Source organism: Phacochoerus africanus, chromosome 14, assembly GCF_016906955.1.
Source record: "Phacochoerus africanus isolate WHEZ1 chromosome 14, ROS_Pafr_v1, whole genome shotgun sequence".
Taxonomy (NCBI): Eukaryota; Metazoa; Chordata; class Mammalia; order Artiodactyla; family Suidae; genus Phacochoerus; species Phacochoerus africanus.
The window spans coordinates 22,368,383-22,387,223 of record NC_062557.1 but is presented as its reverse complement, the minus strand read 5'-3'; the positions used below and the strand labels follow the sequence as shown (position 1 = coordinate 22,387,223).

The 18,841-nt window shown below is 56.1% G+C and overlaps 1 protein-coding gene across 2 annotated transcripts; it reads left to right on the top strand.

Moving 5' to 3' along the window:
- The first annotated feature begins 2,776 nt into the window (after nt 1–2,776).
- On the top strand, nt 2,777–17,702 carry RAPGEFL1 (Rap guanine nucleotide exchange factor like 1). Of its 2 annotated transcripts, XM_047758045.1 has the most exons (15): nt 2,777–3,688; nt 6,670–6,748; nt 7,669–7,804; nt 8,030–8,127; nt 10,527–10,639; nt 10,901–11,068; nt 12,043–12,140; nt 12,264–12,386; nt 12,891–13,069; nt 13,149–13,239; nt 13,810–13,860; nt 14,182–14,269; nt 14,742–14,806; nt 15,185–15,239; nt 15,502–17,702. In XM_047758045.1, the coding sequence occupies exons 1-15, from the start codon at nt 3,169–3,171 to the stop codon at nt 15,624–15,626; spliced, it is 1,989 nt and encodes a 662-aa protein (XP_047614001.1). In that variant the 5' UTR covers nt 2,777–3,168; the 3' UTR covers nt 15,627–17,702. The 2 variants fall into 2 exon arrangements, with proteins under 2 accessions (XP_047614001.1, XP_047614002.1); XM_047758046.1 differs by lacking the exons at nt 15,185–15,239; nt 15,502–17,702 and adding an exon at nt 15,058–15,178.
- Nucleotides 17,703–18,841: the final 1,139 nt, after the last annotated feature.

Genomic DNA, 18,841 nt, shown 5'->3' with positions numbered 1-18,841 from the left:
ACACGTATTTGTCTCCTGGGGGCATGGGCATCATGGTGCCTCGTAAAATGACAGTTGGGACTCCCTCCTCTTCTCTTTGGTGCTGCTGTAGCCAGAGGACCGTGACTCTCCTGATCCCGAATTCCTCTTTGAATCTTGTCAGTTTGCTTCTTTTCTCCTCCCCTGCAGGGGATGATGGGTAACGATGGGCCTGATCTCCTGGGGTCATGCAAAGAATGCCAGCCAGCCTTGGGGGTGGGTTGCTGGCAAGAAGAATGAACATGTTAGGATACTTCCCCCTCACCCCTGCCTCTTGATTCTCCGGTCCTGCAGTTAGATCCCATTGCTCTCTCTGTTGCCCTGGTAACCAGCTCAGCAAGAAGAAACTCAAGCTCGCCAAAGCCCCCAGGTTCTCTGCCCTCCCAGCCTGCTTCTCAGTGGGCAGAAAGAAGGGGAGTGTAAGGGGCAGACAGATTAGGTAGCCCTGCCCTGTCCCCTTCCAGAAGTCCAAGTGTTTTGCCTCCACCTCCTCACAGGTATTAGTCATACCACCCTTTCTCCATTTCTTCCGTTGTAGAGTATAGATGTCACACCAAACATCCCCACAGGGTCAGCACACTGGCCTTGTGGGAGACAGAACAGCAAAGGATTTAGAATCCTGAAGTTGTCTCTCAGCATCAGGATGTTGGATTGGGTTAGGTTGTCCCTCTGGGGCAGTGATTTCTTTCCTCTTTCCTCCCCTCCCTCCCTTTTACAGCCACACCTGCGGCATATGGAAGTTCCCAGGCTAGGGGTCAAATGGGAGCTGCAGCTGCCAGCCTACACCACAGCCATAGCAATGCCAGATCTGAGTCGCTTCTGTGACCTACACTGCACCTCTCAGCAATGCCAGATCCTTAACCCACTGAGCAAGCCAGGGATTGAAATCACATCCTCATGGACACTGTGTCAGGTTCTTAATCTGCTGAGCCACAACGGGAACTCCCTGGAGCAGTGAATTTCAACTCTGGCTACGTGAATCACTTGGGGAACTTTTAAAAAATACTATAGCACTTGGCCCTACCTCAGAGATCTGACTTAATTGACAAGTTGGGGCCTGGACAACAATATTTTTGAAAAGTTCCTGGATTACAAAGTATAGTTGGGGTGAAAACCACTGATGTCCTAGGAGGACCATCATGCCATGCTGGCTTTCCTCTCTGATTCAAGGTCTTAAACTTAGTCTATGCCTGATAGCTTTGAGTAGCTGGAGAATGCTGGGGTCCTGTTCCCTGTGTTTCCAGTTTCCAGAAGTCTCTTTGAACCTTTTATTTATAGCCCCCATACCTTCCATACTCCCCAATTCTTCCCTCTTCCTGACAATCCCAAATCCTGCCCAGAGAGGATGTTACCAAGGCAACCAGCTTAATCTGGTAACTGTGGCATGTGCTGGGAGTGGAGCCCTCCCCTCTTCTTATTTGGTTCATAAAATGCCTGGGGAGCTACGAGCCACTCCAACCAGTTTCCCCTCTTAGCCCCAAAGATATTGGGGTATCCAATAAAGAGAACCCAGGAAACAAATACTTGGCTCTCTAGTCCAGCTTTTTAGCCAAAAGTGTGCTTTCTCCTTTTTAACTGTTCTTTTTTGCAAATCCACAAACAGATGGGTGTGCAAAGCTTTATTTCTATGAAGACATGCTCTTGCACACATAGGACCAGATAGGTACACACAGTGACACACGTGCATGGCACACACCCTGTTCAGTTCTACCACCACTCCCAGCCTGTAACATTCCTGTTCCTGCCTGGTTGGTGCACAGTAAACAGGGGTGGGGCATTGGCCAAGGAGCCTCAACCCATCTGGTGCCTGGTGCCACTCCCCACCTTGTTACCTTAACCTTGATGTGCTTACACTGAGCATGTCTCTCTACCACCCTCCTTCTGGAACGGTGTGCCCTTAGGGGCAGAATGCTCTGGGCATAGGCATCAGGAATAAGGATTACTTGGAGAGCAAATTCGGTATTACTTTCCTCACTCTGTGGTTATGTCATCTCTGGATGGGCTCTCTATGCTGGATGGTGTTAGTTGGTTGGCAGTTCTGGAGCTTGTCAACCATCTCTAGGGCTCTGCTTCCTCCTGCTGCCAGCTAGGCTCAGGTGCCCTTGTGCTCCTGGTCTCCTCCCCCTTTGCCTACTGTCTCTTCTCCTCACCCCAATTAGACCTGCCACAACCTGCGGCTCCCAGCCTGGCTCCTACCTGCCTGCCAGTACCTGCCTCTCACAGGCCAGGCCCTCACCACCTATTGTGCCCTACCAGAAAGGGCAGATGAGTACTGCCTCAGGTTTCAATGCCAGTTCACCCGAGGCCTTTCCAGCCCTTCTAACAGAAGGAAGATAAAAACCACATATTCCTCAGAGTATGGCAACAAGAGTACACTATCAAGATCCAGAGTGATGGACAACCAATCAGCAATTTTTGGAGGCCCCACCCGAATACAGGTAGGTGAGTCAAGCAAGGTGTGCGGCCTGGTTCTTTGCAATGATACCAAGAGTCCTCGTAGGCCTCAAGCCAGGAACCCCCTTTCAGTGGGTAAATTACTCCCTCCCCTTTGCCCTGAATGTCTGGATCTGTCCTGAATCTAATCCCATTCAGCCCCTTACTGTTTCCCTCGCTGTCAGCCCCTGCGCCCAAGTTCAAGCCTCGCGCGGCCTAGGGGGCGGGCCCATGAAGGGCGGGGGCGGGGACTGGGCGGGGACTGAAGGAGGGGGCGCGGCCTCAGTTCTGCCACCTTCCCCCCGGTCAGGAGCACAGCCGCCGCCGCCGCTGCCGCCGCCGCCGCCGCCGCCACCGCCGCGTCTTCTCAGCGTTGCGCACCACCCGCTGCCTTTGCCGCCGCAGCCCGGCTCCGGAGCGTAGAGCGGGGGGCACCGGCCCCGCAGCCTACCCACCCTTCGGGCCGCGTGCGCTGCAGCCGACATGGGGGGCCACTAAGAGCAGGCACTCCTTCCCTCTGGCACCTCCTCCGGCCCCTGGCCACTGGACTCCGGCCAGCGAGCCTCGGGCACCTCTGCCCCCAGTCCGGCGCCTGGCACGGCCCTCCGCTCTGCCCCTCCGGCTCTGAGCATCGTGTCCCCGCCCCCCCCCCCCCGCCCGCGCCTGGGACACCTGGGTCCTCCGGCGGCCCCGAGGAGAGGGGCGGGGGGGGGGGACATGAAGCCGCTGGAGAAATTTCTGAAGAAGCAGACGTCGCAGCTGGCGGGTCGAACGGTGGCGGGAGGTCCCGGCGGGGGTCCGGGTAGCTGCGGCGGGCCTGGAGGGGGTGGGGGACCTGGCGGGGGCGGCGGTCCAACCGGGGGACCGCGGCCACTGCAGCGGCGTCAGAGCGTGTCTCGCCTGCTGCTCCCAGCTTTCCTCCGGGAGCCCCCCGCCGAGTCGGGGCTGGAGCCGCCCCCTGAGGAGGACGGGGGCGAGCTGGCGGGGGTCGCGGAGGAGCTCAGCAGCAGGGGGCCCTGTTGGCTGCAGCTAGAGGAGGTGCCAGGGCCCGGACCGCTCGGGGGAGGGGGGGCCCTGCGCTCCCCTTCCTCGTACTCCTCAGATGAGCTGTCCCCGGGCGAGCCCCTGCCTTCCCCACCCTGGGCCCCCCTGGGCGCCCCCGAGCGGCCGGAGCATCTTCTGAACCGGGTTCTGGAGCGGCTGGCTGGAGGGGCCACCAGGGACAGCGCTGCCTCAGGTAAGGAGTCGGCCAGCTCATCCATCCCCCAGTAGGGGGTCGTCCCCTGGTTGCTCTTCCTTGCCCTTGGAGAGTGGGGGTGGCGCTGTGCGGAGCCTCGGTGTGGGGTTGAGTGGTCTGGTCAGCTGAAGTGGGCTAGGGGCCTACGGGAGGGACAGACCCTTCTGCAGTGGAGAAGTGGCAGTGCCACCTTCCTCCCTGTAGCAGCTTCAGCCAGTGACTGGGGAAGAAGCTGAACCTCTTTCTCTCCTTAAGCCACCTCTCCTCTCCCCGGGACATCTTATCCAGCCCTTCCTAGGTCCCTGATGTTGACTGCGTCCTTCTGTGGCCCCAAATTCGGGCCTGACATGCTAAGATGGACGCTGCCCAGACCAGTCAGTGTGGCCCCCTAGAGGTGGCCAAGCCCTGAAAGACCTTCCAGGAGTCCCCAGTTCTGTTTAGAAGCCCCAGAGCAGAGGGCTGGCCCGCTCAGGGTGTGGGTGGGGGGGCAGTGCCAGACAGGCATGGGGCCCAAGGTGCCTTGTGGGCCCAGCCAAAGGGATGCGTTGTCCTCAGCAGCTTGGGGGGAGGGCCGCGTTCTAGTTCGGGGCTAAGAAGGTATTTGGTGGGGGAAAGGTGGCCAGGCAGACATCAGGGCCCTGCAGCATCTGGGGGTAGGGGTGGTCTGAACCTCTCCAACTCCTGCCTGTCCATCGTCAGGCTTCAGCACATGGACTCTTTAAGAAAAAAAAAAAATAACCACACCCTGAGAAGCTTATTCCCTAAACGAAGATGCTATTTCACCATTTCCCACCAGCACCCCTACTAAGGGGATTTTGAGGAAACTGAGGCCCCAGATTGCTGGTTAGTGGCTGAGGTAGAAGACTTACAGGTCTTTAGGGCCGCCTCTCAGCAGTTCACTAAGCCTAGCAGGGGCTGAGGGTCGGGAGCCCTGGTCGCGGGCCTAAGGATGGGGGTTTAACACTTTGCTCCCAGACCTTAGCGGGGACCCCAAACTCAGGTGTGTGGAATAGGGCTCTACTCCCCTGGATTCTTCTCAAGACCCAAGTCCTCTCTTTGGCTCAGGCCGTAGTTGCCCTGGGGAGCTGACACCTTTTGGATTTAATTAGAAAAATATCAGACACACACAGCTTTCCTAACCATAACTTCCCGCCTACACCACACACCCTATGTCTCTATGACACATTCCCTGGGGAGGCTGTGCTTTGGATCAGAGCCTGCTTTGGAAGAGACAGACGCCAAACTGTAGCCCCCATAGCAGCATCTTTCCGACTCAGCCCCATGTTCCTCTTCCTTTGCTCCGTTAGGCTGTCTTGTGAGATAAAGAGTAGAGGACAGGGAGTTCCCGTTGTGGTTCAGGGATAACAAACCTAACTAGTATCCATGAGGACGCGGGTTTGATTCCTGGCCTTGCTCATTGGGTTAAGGATCGGGTGTTGCCATGAGCTGCGTTGCTGTGGTTGTGGGGTAGGCCAGCAGCTGTAGCTCCGATTTGACCCCTAGCCTGGGAACCTCCATATGCGGCCCCTGTGGCCCTAAAAAGACCAAAAAAAAAAAAAGGTAGAGGACAGATGCTGGCCATCCCCCATCCCTGGACCTGAGGGTCAGAGCTGGGGGGCTCTCAGACTTGCTTGAAGAACACAGCCTCTGGCTGGACGGAGCGGAAACGGGAGAGAGTGTCTTTCCCCTTCCTCAGGGGCCTGGTGGCACAGACACTGCTCAGTCTCCCCAGGGGAAGGACTTCCGAACTGACTGTCGCCGTGTTATCTGGACTGGAAGGCTGGATCCCCAGACTAACTGGTTTGGGGCAAACCAGTTCCAGAGTGAATGAGAGTCAGTTTAACCTGCCACTCTGATATTCTTCAACATAACCAATGCTCTCGAGCCATCTGGGTTCCCTCTAGAGCGTATGGGAGGAAGGTACCCTCAGCTAGCCCAAGTCTCCCGAATGTCCAAGTAGCCCCATCTGACCACTGTGGTTGCCTCAGGCATACTGAGAAAAGAACAAAGACTCAGGAGTCTGGGTCCTTACTCCAGCTCCAGGGAAGTCCCTCCCAGCTCTGGGCCTCAGCGTCTCATTTGTGAACTGACATAGCTGAAGATCTTGTGCTGAGTCTCCTGCTCCACTTTCACGGCTAGAATTAGAGGCCAGGGGATAGGGACCCAAGAGCCGTCAGAAGCCTTGGCTTTGTCCTGGGGCAGTGCCTGGGGACCTGGCCCTAACCTGTCCGGGTGAGGAGACCTGGCTCCCTCCCCCCACCCTGCCTGTCTGTGTGTGCCAGGCTGCCCTGCCCCACCCCAGGGCCGGCTGCAAGTCAGGGCGACCTTGAACCTGGCTGACTGGCTGAGCCAGACCCAGATGGGGGTGTGGAGGGGGAAAGGGTGGTGTAAGGAGCCACTCCCCTCACCTTTGCATCATTAACTCTTCCATGCCTGGGCATCCAGAGGACACAGGCTTCCTATTTAAAGGCTTTGGGACCAAAGGGATGGCAGTTGCCATCTCCCTTTCAGTGGGGCTGATTCTCACCTGCCAAGTTGGACCTCAAAGCTATTAGGTAGGGATTGCGGAGGGGAGCAGGGACACACACGCACACACCGCCGACCCTAACCTCTGTGCTTAGAAGTTCTCTTTGTCTAGAGACACTTCTGTGAGCTACCTCTTTTTAGGGGGCAGATCTCAAGCTTGGTGTATGATCTGACCAGCTTCCCACACACATTGGAGAGCAGTGGGCGTGGCCATGGAAGGGCGCCCCCTCCTTCCCTCCAGCTGCCTTGGCAGCTGCCAACCCCACCCCCGCAGCGGCTGCCCAGAACCTTCACGTGTGTGCGCACGCGCGCTCCAAGACAGGGCAGGTGGCTGGGGCCCCAGCCTGGCTCAAGAGAATTTGCCCTCAGAGGCAGGAGGGGTTGGGGGTGGTGAGTGTCCAGTCAGGTCCTGGACGTGCCCTCCTGACATCAGTGGTGGCGTTTGATCTCCGCAGATATCCTGCTGGATGACATCGTTCTCACCCATTCTCTCTTCCTCCCCACGGAGAAATTTCTGCAGGAGCTACACCAGTAATATCCTTTTGTGGAGCTTGCAAAAGGGGAAGTCCAGGAGGGAGCCACTCCCCTGAGCCTACATGCCATGTGAGGGTCCAAGCTCTTCCCTTGAAAACACACCGGCGTTTCAATTCCAGGTTTTTCATTCACCAGCTGTGTGACCTTGGGCAGATCACCTCACCTCCTGGGGCCTCAGTTTCCTCTTCTGTAAAATGGGGGTAGATAGCTCCCGCCCTGCCTCCCTATGGGGCTGCTGTGGAGACTGTTCTGACAGCAGATGTGAGAATGCTCTGGAACCTGCAGAGCCCTGTACAAATGTAAGGTGTTATTATTCTCTTATGAGTCCTCTCTCCTCATTGAATTATTGCACAAAACATCTGGTTGCCCAGCCAGTTATTACAGGGTCTGATGTAAACAGCAGGTGATGGCCGTGCTTTAGTAGGGGCTACTAGAGACAAGCCACTGGCTGGGCTATTCTTAGGGTCTCTAGCTGAGTTATTGTAGAACCTAATTGTCAATGTCACGCTAGTGAGTAGAATATCATAGGCTCTCTTAGAAACACCAGGTCTTACACTGAGGCTCATGGTCAGGTTTGTGGTTAGCACCATCCGCTTCTATGCTGTGAGCTCCGGGCTGTGGGCTGATCAGAGATGGTGGGTGGGCCCAGGCAGAGTAGCTTCGAGGGAATTTCCTCAAGTGAAATTCACACAGACGGGAGCTGGATGTGGTCAAGTGAGTGCCATCTTTACCCACCCTGAGCAAAAACCTGGTCTGAGGCACAAGAGGGTCTTGGTTCTAGGGACCGTGGGATCTCCTTTCTTCCTGACCTTGAACCTAAAGAATTACTAGGGGTGGCCTTGCCTCCCATTGCTTCCCATATCCCTTCCCAGTTTCCTCGGGCCCGTCTGCCCAGGCCTTTTTCTTAACTCAGGGGTCAGCTTTGTCTGGGCCGGTGGCATGGAGGGCCCCGAGGGACTGGGCCGGAAGCAGGCCTGTCTAGCCATGCTCCTTCATTTCTTGGACACCTACCAGGGGCTGCTGCAGGAGGAGGAGGGGGCTGGCCGCATCATCAAGGTGGGCCTGGAATGAGAAGGCGGGTGAGCAGGCTATTTGCTCTGGAAGGGGGCCACTGAAGGAGCCATACTTCTGAAGCTGGGTACCTATTTGGAAAAGCTGCTGGCGGACTTTAGCTTACACAGTTCTCCGGTGCTCAAAGGCATGGAGCTCCTGCTTCGCCCTGGCTGGGAGTCAGGCATGCGATGAGACCCCGCCCTGACCTCTCTCTCCTCCTCTCCGCAGGATCTGTACCTGCTGATTATGAAGGATGAGTCCCTTTACCAGGACCTCCGAGAGGACACACTGAGGTTGCACCAGCTTGTGGAAACGGTGGAGCTAAAGTGAGGGGAATGGGCTGGGGGAGGGGACAGGAAGGACGTGCCCCTTAGTGGCTCTATTACAGGGCTGGGTCCCTCTGGCATTTTGGCTCCAAGATGGTTTTATTTTCAGTCCCTTCCTCTTACTGGACAGTAGCACAAAACACTGCCTTCAGTCATTCTGGGGAGCTCCCATCCTTTTATTTGTCAATGCAGTGGTGTACTGCTTAATATTTAACAACCCAGCACTTTCAGGAAGACAGCCCTGATATGTAGCTTTTGCTGATTCCCATGGTGTAAATTCTCTCACCATGGTTGACTTCAGGCTACCACCGTGACATCACTGAATGTGATGCTGAGAAGAGAGGAGAGCTGTGCAGGCCATTATGTAGTATTTTCACCATACAAATTGAATAGACACAAATAACCTGAAGAGCATGGATAAGAGTAAAATGTAGTGCAACAATTAGGAAACTGCTTTTCTGGTAATGATTTGGCTATATGTTCACGTAATAAATATATGTTTATATACAATGATTTATATACATTAGCGTGTGTGTGTGTGTGTGTGTGTGTATCTATCTATATATAGATAGATACAGTTTTTTTTAATGGCCACACCCTTGGCATACAGACTGAATCCAAGCCACAGCTGTGACCTTGCAGGATACTTTAACCCACTGTGCCAGGCCAGGGATGGAAACTACTCCTCCGCAGTGACCCAAGCTGCTGCAGTTGGATTCTTAACCCACTGTGCCACAGCGGAAACTCCTATAATTAATTTTTAATTTTTTAATTTTTTTAATATTTTTTTGTCTTTTGTCTTTTTAGGGCCATACCCATGGCATGTGGAGGTTCCCAGGGTAGGGGTTGGATCGGAGCTACAGCTGCTAGCCTACGCCACAGCCACAGCAGCACCAGACCTGAGCTTCGTCTGTGACCTACACCACAGCTCATGGCAACGCCAGATCCTTAACCCACTGAGCAAGGCCAGGGATCAAACCTGCGTCCTCACGGATGCTAGTCAGATTCATTTCCACTGGGTCACGCTGGCAACTCCCCTATAATTAATTTTTTATTGGCGGTGTTTAACACCAGTTAGCAAAATTCCCCCAAATGGAACAATCTGCTTTCATGAGCCAATGTGAGCCAGCTTCAGGATACCACTGCAGCCATCTCTCCTTGTCTTTGGCCCTTTCAGCTTCTCTCCGCTCCATCCCACCATCACAGCCCTCATTTAGGCCTCATCATCTCTCACCTGGATTATCAACACAGCCTCCCAGCCAGGGCTTCAGTTTATGGTCTTGTGTCTTTCTTTGGTTGACACCAGAGAAATCTTTCAAACTTGACAACACTGCTTCTGTTCCCAGAGTACCCACGGCCCCCCACTGCCTACAAGAGAGAGCTGCAGCATCCTCGCCCCTCTCTTTCGGCCAGTCCTTCGCATCTCATCTCCCACATCCCCTTCACCCATGACTCTCCCTATACTCCCCACCATTCCATGAACTCCTGTGCGGTCCCCACTTCCTGCTGTCATTTATAGGTCCACCTCAGAGTGCCCTCCTCTCACCCCTTCTCTTCCTGTTGCCCTTCAAGGTCCAGGTCAAATGCCATCTTCTTTTTGTTTGTTTGTTTTTTGTTTTTTTTTTTTTGCTTTTTAGGGCCGCACCCACGGCATATGGAGGTTCCCAGGCCAGGGGTCAATCAGAGCTACAGCTGCCAGCCTACACCACAGCCACAGCCACGCCAGATCCTTAACCTACTGAGTGAGGGCAGGAATTGAACCCACGTCCTCATGGATACCAGTAGGGTTCATTACCACTGAGCCTTGATAAGAACTCCAAATGCCATCTTCTCAGTGAAGACTTCCCAGATGCTCTTTTTAGCAGTGGCTATCCCTCCCCCGTATCAACATAATGCTTCTTGTACCTTTATTATGTCACCTAGCACCTCGTGCCTTGTGTTAGAAGCAGCTGTATGCATGTCTGTCTCCCTCCCAGACTGTGAAGTTCTTGTTGGCAAAATTAGGCAAACAGCTGATGACCTACACCTACCGTGTGCCAGGCAGGTGCCAGCTAGGCCCGCAGGATGAAAATAATATTCAGTAAGCAGCATTCAGTCCTGCAGAAGAGATAAGACATGAACATAAGCAAATATTAGCTCCACATGCTACAGCAGTTGAGACCAAAAAAAGTGACCTTCCCTGGTAGCTGGGGTGGATAGAGAAGAGGAAGAGGTGGCGCTTGATTTGGGTCATGGGAACAACTGTCCTACGCAGGCTATTGTCCTTTCTTCTGACCCCCTTCACCACTCTCTGATGCCAGGGCGTCCTGGACCCAGTTCAGGAATCCCTGTTGATGTTGCCTGCCTGGTGTGCGGTATGCCTGGCAGGGCTTCCTGATGCCCAGCTGTGTCCACACCAGGATCCCAGAGGAGAGCCAGCCGCCCAGCAAGCAGGTGAAGCCACTCTTTCGCCACTTCCGTCGGATAGACTCCTGTCTGCAGACCCGCGTGGCCTTCCGGGGTTCCGATGAGAGTGAGTGTGGGCAGGAGGCGGGGTACGGCTTCCTGAGCAGCTCTGGGGCCCCCAGGGGGTCTCTGGTTCTTGGGCACCCTTGATGGAGTCTCCTTGTGTCACAGAACCAGTCCTTTTCACAGCATCTTTTTTCAGAGGCCCACCCATTGAGTGGTGGGGTGAAGTGGGGTGGGGTGGGGAACAGGGGGCACCTAGGAGGGGACTGGGCCGCTGCTGCCATTCTTCCCACTGGTGAAAAGCCACCTTCCGGTCTCTGTCCAGTCTTCTGCCGGGTCTACATGCCTGACCACTCTTACGTGACCATACGCAGCCGCCTCTCAGCATCCGTGCAGGACATCCTGGGCTCTGTGACGGAGAAACTGCAGTACTCAGAGGAGCCTGCGGGGCGTGAGGATTCCCTCATCCTGGTAGCTGTAGCCTCCTCAGGAGGTGAGGGTCAGAAAGAGTTGGGCTGGGGGGCCACAGGAGGAGAAATTCACAAGCCCAGTGCCCTGGGGCGCAGGTCAAGACTGAATTCTAGGCCCTGGCAGCTCCAAGTGTGGTCCTGAGACCAGCCCCATGAGCATGACCCCCAGAGCTTGCTAAAAACACAGGATCTCAGACCCCACTCCAGACCTGGTGGATCAGAATGTGCATGTTAACAAGATCCCCAGCTGATTCCTATGCCCATTAAAGCTGGGGAAGCCCTGATCCAGGACACTTGGATGCTGATCTGGGTGCCTGCCCTCTCCCTGGCCTTGGGATCTGGTCCTTTACCCTCCTTGAGCATCTAAGGATGATGTGTTTTTGAGGCTAAAGACCCAAGGTGGGTCTCCAGTCCTGGTAGGAAGGCAAAAATCCTGAAATGTCATCACAGCCTTATTTTCCTTTAAGACAGAGAAAAAAATTCTTATTTCCCCAGTGTCACAGGGATGATAGAATGAGAGAAGAGCTATAAAGAATATTGGGAGCAAAAAGGAGATTATAAATGCAAGAGGGTTTTTTTTTTTTTTCTTGTGCTTTTTAGGGCCACACCTGCGGCATATGGAGGTTCCCAGGCTAGGGGTCGAATTGGAGCTACAGCTGCCAGCCTACACCACAGCCATAGCAACGCAGGATCTGAGCCACATCTGCAACCTACACCACGGCTCAGGCAACGCCAGATCCTTAACCCACTGAGTGAGGCCAGGGATTGAACCTGCAACCTCATGGTTCCTAGTAGGATTCGTTTCCACTGCACCACAACGGGAACTCCGAGAAATCATTTTTTGGAATAAACATGGTGTACACTGGTGATCGTATGGGTCCTGTCAGTCTGGAACATGTCTGGGTGGGGTTAGGAGTTCCTGGATGGGACAGCGGCAGGGCTGGGGGGTGAGGGTGCAGGGGCCGGGGTTGAGGCAGAGTAGCTCGTTCTCCTGCAGAGAAAGTCCTTCTCCAGCCGACGGAAGACTGTGTGTTCACCACGCTGGGCATCAACAGCCACCTGTTTGCTTGTACCCGGGACAGCTATGAGGCCCTGGTAAGAACTCCCTCACAAAGCCTGGGCTGGGAGCGAAGGAAGGCTGAGAGGGGGGTGGAAGCAGAAACTCACAAGCGCCAGCCGGGAGTGGCGCCCAGCCCCTGTGCCCCTTTGTGCCACTAGGTGCCCCTCCCCGAGGAGATCCAGGTCTCCCCTGGGGACACCGAGATCCACCGAGGGGAGCCTGAGGACGTCGCCAACCACCTTACCGCCTTCCACTGGGAGCTGTTCCGCTGTGTGCACGAGGTGGGGATGGGGGCTGGAACTGGACTGGGGGCGTGGAGGGAGGGCACAGGCTCGGATGCTCCCTTGCAGCACCCCCTGGGGCAATGCACCCAGAACCTCTCTCAGCTTTTGTCCCCTTATCTTGGAAAAAAAAAAAAAAAAGAGAGAGATTATCCCCCTCACCCCCCCCCCCCCGCCCTCGGAGCCTAAGTGCTTCTTACACCAGAAGCTGACCCACGGGTTCGTATTTGTAAAATATTCACTATGAAATAAAATAAGGCAGCAACAGTAATGTCGATCAGATGGTTGCAGCGCCTGGCACCTGGTAACCGTTGAGTAGATGGTAGAGCTTTATTAATCTTGGTTGGTTTCCCCCCTCCCCCGTCTCTGTTGCCTCCTGTCCTGTCCCTGTTTTTTCTATTTTCCACCCCTCCCGCCCCCGCCCTCCTGCCTTTCCCTGCTCACCACCTCGCCCTGCCGTCTTCCCACCCCCACCCCACGGCCCCTCCGCCACCGTGGGTGCAGCTGGAGTTCGTGGACTACGTGTTCCACGGGGAGCGCGGCCGCCGGGAGACGGCCAACCTGGAGCTGCTGCTGCAGCGCTGCAGCGAGGTCACGCACTGGGTGGCCACCGAGGTGCTGCTCTGCGAGGCCCCGGGCAAGCGCGCGCAGCTGCTCAAGAAGTTCATCAAGATCGCGGCCATGTGAGTGCGTCGCCCCGGCCGGGGACGGGGAGGCCACCGCCACCCGACGCCCCACTGACCCTGCCTCCCGCCCCCGCAGCTGCAAGCAGAACCAGGACCTGCTGTCCTTCTACGCCGTGGTCATGGGGCTGGACAACGCCGCGGTCAGCCGCCTGAGGCTCACCTGGGAGGTGATGAGACCTCTTGGCTTTCCTCGCCTCCCACCCGCGCTGGCCCACCTCGGGGATCTTGGCCCCCAGCCTCAATCTCGATATTCCGGGCTCAGCCCCAGAGCGGCCCCTCCGGGACTGGACCGAAGCTTGCCTCTAGGGAGCTTTGTGCCAATTGGAAAGAGGCGCCCTCTTCTGGCAGACACAGTCCCAGGACACACAGCGGGGCTGGGGGACCTGTCCCGGTCCGCGCACATTTGTAAAGAGGCAGATTCCACGTCTGGGTGGGTGGGAGACTGGAGGGAAGGCAACCCAGGGCAGGCTGCAGACTTGGCTCTTGGAGTCCAGACAGCGCCGCGATGAGGCCCCTTTTATGTGGCACGTGCATCAGCAGAGGCCTCCATTTGCCCTGAGTAACTCATTCCTCGGACTAGGGAAGGGCTGGCTGGACCTCCCCACCCGCCAGCTTCCCAGCCCCCCGTAAGACACTCAGGCCCTTTCCCTCTCTAACACCTGAGGATTAGTCAGGAGATCCGTGGAACCCAAGGAGCTCCAGACTCTGACATTTCTTCCCCTTCCTTCAAACTGCAGAAGCTGCCGGGGAAATTCAAGAACTTGTTCCGCAAATTTGAGAACCTGACAGTGAGTGGCTTTGGCTCTTTTTATCTGCGCCTGGGCTGGCACACTAGAGACTTTCCGTGCCCATAAACCTTTCACCTCAAGCTTCCCTTTCAAGGTTTTTAGTGCCTGCAACCCCCCCCCCTCCCTCCCAACCCTGCTGGGCGGGAAAATGGGAGGGCTACTGTTTTGTTATCACTGGACGGGAGGGGAGAGCAGCGAAGCCTCCGGCTAGACACCCAAACACACCCGTCTGCCTGCAGATATCTCTAGGGCAGGGGATGGGGGAGCATTTGGCGGGCACTGGGTCTATCTGTCCCTTTATCCCTCTTCTGCGGATGCTAGGACCCCTGCAGGAACCACAAAAGCTACCGAGAAGTGATCTCCAAGATGAAACCCCCTGTGATTCCTTTTGTGCCTCTGATCCTCAAAGGTGAGGGTCACCTCCAAGCAATGTTCTCCTCTCCACACTCTCCAGGCCCCCCCTCTGACCCTCAGTCCCCTCTCAACTCAGCTCTGTGTGTGCCCATCTAGAGAGGAGCCACCCCCCCCAACACTGGGTGCGCTCTGGGGGAGGGGAAGGGCCCTTGGACGCGTCTTTTTTTTTTTTTTTTTTTTTTTTTTGCTTTTTAGGGCCACACCTGCAGCATATGGAGGCTCCCAGGCTAGGGGTTGAATCAAAGCTACAGCTGCCAGCCTACACCACAGCCACAGCAACAAAGGATCCGAGCCACATCTGTGACCTATACCACAGCTCTCGGCAGTGCCAGATCCTTAACCCACTGAGCGAGGCCAGGGATCGAACCCGAAACCTCATGGTTACATCAGATTCATTTCTGCTGCGCCACAACGGGAACTCCAAGGGATGAGCTCTCTTATCCACCTGCTTCTCTCCCCATCCCTAGACCTGACTTTCCTGCACGAGGGGAGTAAGACCCTTGTAGATGGCTTGGTGAACATTGAGAAGCTGGTGAGTGACACTGCCCACCCGGGTCCCATGAGTGGGGGGCGGGCTGGGATCCTCCCCTTCTCCCGGATCCCCCTAGAGACAGCAGCCTTTCTCATGGTGCCCAGCTTTCCTGACAGGCTCCTGTCTCCCTGGTGGTATTGCTGTGGCAACCTGCCCCACGGGTGGCAAAGCTGAGAGACAGCTCAGGTTGCCGGCCGACTGTACCTCCCCCTCACCTGGCACCCTGTTCCACCCCTTCTTTGGTCCTTCAGAGACTCTCCAGAGTTGGGGACTGGCAGGAGAAAAACCAGCAGAATTAGAGATCGGAGGAGGGGGAGTGTTAAAGGGGGGAGCGTCTTTGTATGCCCTTTTCAGGGCTCATTCCTTGTCATCTCCCAGCATTCAGTGGCTGAAAAAGTGAGGACAGTCCGCAAATACCGCAGCCGGCCCCTGTGTGAGTATCCAGGCTTTTGAGAGCCTTACAGGTAGAGCTTTGACCCAGTGGGAGGGTTCCTTGGAGAACTCCCAGCTCAAATGTCTGTTTCCTTGAATGTGTTCTTTCTTCATTCTCTCCTCCACCTCACCGGGGCGGGGGTGCAGGGGAGCCCCTGCCCAACATGCATCCCATTTGTCACCCTTCTCCTCTGGCTGGTGTGTGTGTAGGGGAAGAAGGGAGGCTGGCCACCTGACTGCCCTGCTCTTCTTAACACCCTCAGGCCTCGATATGGAAGCCTCCCCCCATCACCTGCAGACCAAGGCGTATGTGCGCCAGTTCCAGGTCATCGACAACCAGAACCTCCTCTTCGAGCTTTCCTACAAGCTGGAGGCCAACAGTCAGTGAGAACAGAGGTTCTGGCCGGGCCCTTACCAGGGTCCTCGGGCACCTGGCACTCAAGCACTTTGCACGACGTCCCAACCTGCATCGTGACCTCTTTCCCTGGAGCCACTTCCCGCCCCACGGGGAAGAGCTGGGAGGACTCACCCCTGGACTCATCAGCCTGTTCATCCTGACGTCCTCTCCCCCTGGCGCCCTCAAGGCCAAACCACCCTCTCCGGGGGGTTCCCGCGGTCCGGGGAAGGGGGGCAGAGCGCGCCTTCCGCTGGCCCCTCCCACCGAGGTCTGTTCCGGAGACAGGAGTCCCCAGCCTCCCCTTCCCAAGCCGGCAGGAAAGCTGCCCCCGCTCCTGCCTCTCAGAGCCTAATTGTGGGAGAGGTTGGCAGCCTTCCTCTCCACCACCTGCCCAGCCAAGCTTCTCCCTGGTCGCGGCTGCGACTCCTCACATGTACCCCCGGAATAGCATATTGCCCTTGTGTCCGTGTGCGCCTGCGCGCGCGCGCGGGTGCGCCTGTGTCCCCTTAGAAGGAGCAGGAGTGTATCTATCTGATAATGACGGAGGGGGTTGTGTGGGCTGGGGAGGGGGTCCTTCTGTTTGGTGCTACCCTTGTCGACTCTTTCCCCACCCCCACCCCTCCCTGCCCAGCCCCTCTGCTGCCCTGCACGCCCAGGCTTGTGGGTGAAGCTGCATGGGAGGGCAGGGAGCACGGCAGGTGCGAGGGTTGGCCATCAGCCCTCACGAGCCCCCCACTCAGGCCTCCCGGAGGTCCCTGGGTGGGCTCCCACGAGAGGGTAAAAGATGCTCAGGGAAACACAGGCCTCAGCCGCCTACAGGACCCTCCCTCTGCATTGCAGTGGGGTGAGGTGCGGCGATATCAGGAGTCAGGGGTGCCTGCTACCCATACTCCTGCTTTTAGGGTGTGTCACTGCCGAGAAGAGAGCGGTGGGAATTCCCATCGTGGCGCAGCACAAAGGAATCTGACGAGGAACCATGAGGTTTCGGGTTCCATCCCTGGCCTCGCTCAGTGGGTTAAAGATCCGGTGTTGCCATGACCTGATCCCCCGTGGCTGTGGCTGTGGCATAGGCGAGCAACTGCAGCCCGGATTGGGCCCCTGCCCTGGAACTTCTATATGCCCCGGGTGCGGCCCTAAAGAGCAAAAAGGAAAAAAAAAAAAAAAAAAAAAAGAAGAAGAGGGGAGTGGTGATCTCCCTTCTGTGGGGTATCAACACTCGGTCTCCTCTCCCCTGTCCTGACTCCCCCTGGGTCTTTCCCATCAGAGCCGGGCTGGGGTGGACCTGACCCTGGGGCAGGCAGCCCCCTGAAATTGGGGAGGGAACGGCAGAGACGAAAAAGGCAGAACTGGACTCTGGCAATGCCTCTCTGTCTCCCTCCTTCTCCTGTCCCGCGCCTCCAGGGCTGAGGGGTGCAGGGCTCTGGCAGCTATGGGGTGAGGTTTCCTGGCGCCTCACCCTCCTTTCTGGCACCACCTCTTTCCCTTCTAAAGAGGCAGCGGCCCCCAAAGCGACTGCTGCTCCTGCTCCGAGGGTGTATATATTTTTTACCAAAGGCTCTGGAATTGTAAATTTATTTTTTAAAACTCAAAGAGGGAAAGAGCCTTGTATCATATGTACACGATGTATCAGAAGTTATGTTGTACAGTCCCTTTTATACCGCAGTCTTGCTCCTGCTGCACAAAATGTCTGTGGACACCCCGACCCCACCACATCCACAGGCGCCGTGTCCCACCCCCTTGGCCCCTCACAGACAGTGACCGTGCCCCCTCCTGCTCCCTGCCTCCTCCCTGCTACTGCAGATGTGCCCTTCCTCCCAACCCCTCTCAGCAGCCTTGTCACTCCAGCTCTCCCAGCCCTCCTCAAGCCCTGGGGCCCACTGGTCCCCTCTTGGCTGCTGCCCGCCCCTAGCCTTGACGCCTGCCCTGCTGCCTCCCAGGGGCCTCCCGGGCCCCTTCCTGTGCCCCACAGCTTTACCAGAGTGAATCGTGTGTGCTGTACAGGCTCAGTTGTCATTGCAGAAACCTCCAGGCGGAGTAAAAGCCAATAAAAGTCTATGAATCAACCCACCTGCTGTTCTCCATTCTGCTTCTTTGAGGCTGGGGTACCCGGGCCTAGAGAGGGGAGAGCGAATCACCTCTCAGGGCTCTGGGCTGCCTCAGCCAGGCTGTTCTGGAGTGACTTGGAAAATGTGGGCGAGGAGTTCCCTTGTGGCTCAGTGGGTTAAGGACCTTGCATTGTCACGGCTGTGGCTCTGGTTGCTGCTATGGCATGGGTTTGATTCCTCATGCTACTGGTGTGCCCCACCCCACCCCACTTTTTTATTTTTTATTTTTATTTATTTATTTTTTTGTCTTTTTGCCTTTTCTAGGGCTGCTCCCGCGGCATATGGAGATTCCCAGGCTAGGGGTAGAATCGGAGCTGTAGCCACCGGCCTACGCCAGAGCCACAGCAACGCGGGATCCAAGCCGCGTCTGCAACCTACACCACAGCTCACGGCAACGCCGGATCATTAACCCACCGAGCAAGGGCAAGATTGAACCCGCAACCTCATGGTTCCTAGTCGGATTCGTTAACAACTGCGCCACAACGGGAACTCCTCATTTTTTTAAATAAATAAAGAAAATGTGGGTGAGAGGAAAAGGTGCTGACCTTGTGCAACGTGCCACCTAGTGCCTGGAACCTGGAAGTGTGAATGTTTTCATTCTTCCATGTTCCAGGATAGGTGCTCGCATTTTATCCTAACACTGCCATGTGGAAGCTGGAAGCTGAGCAGTGTCAGCATAATGTCCAAATCTCAGGGTGAGTGAGGGAGAAAAATGGGGCCCCTAACCCAGATCTGTCCACTGCAGACAGCAGGTGTGTTCACCAGCCGCTACCCAGACAGCGTGCATTCGGCACACAAGCAGTGTCTACCAGTTATACTAACATGTGGGGCATCTAGAGCCCACTGTTGGGCTCTAAAGAGAGCCTGAGCCCCAGGAGACGTGGCATACCGAAACAGCTACGCCAGAGCCCTTGACCTTCCTGGTCCTGGTCAGTTATTCCCTCAGTCTTCTGCATCTTGGAAAATGGTCCTCTCAGCCACTCAAGATTTCCAGCCAAGAATCTAGGACTCACCCTTAATGCCTTTCATCCCTCACTCGTCTCGTGGGCCTGGTGGCTGCAATTCCAGAACACATCCCAATCGGTCCACTTCGCTACGATG

What these genes read in the sequence shown, in the direction of transcription:
- RAPGEFL1 (XM_047758045.1), top strand. Translation starts at nt 3,169, where the DNA reads ATGAAGCCGCTGGAGAAATTTCTGAAGAAGCAGACGTCGCAGCTGGCG. An exon ending in GTGGAAACGGTGGAGCTAAA is followed by an intron (nt 8,128 to 10,526) that starts GTGAGGGGAATG and finishes TGTCCACACCAG; the next exon opens with GATCCCAGAGGAGAGCCAGC. An exon ending in TGTTCCGCTGTGTGCACGAG is followed by an intron (nt 12,387 to 12,890) that starts GTGGGGATGGGG and finishes CCGTGGGTGCAG; the next exon opens with CTGGAGTTCGTGGACTACGT.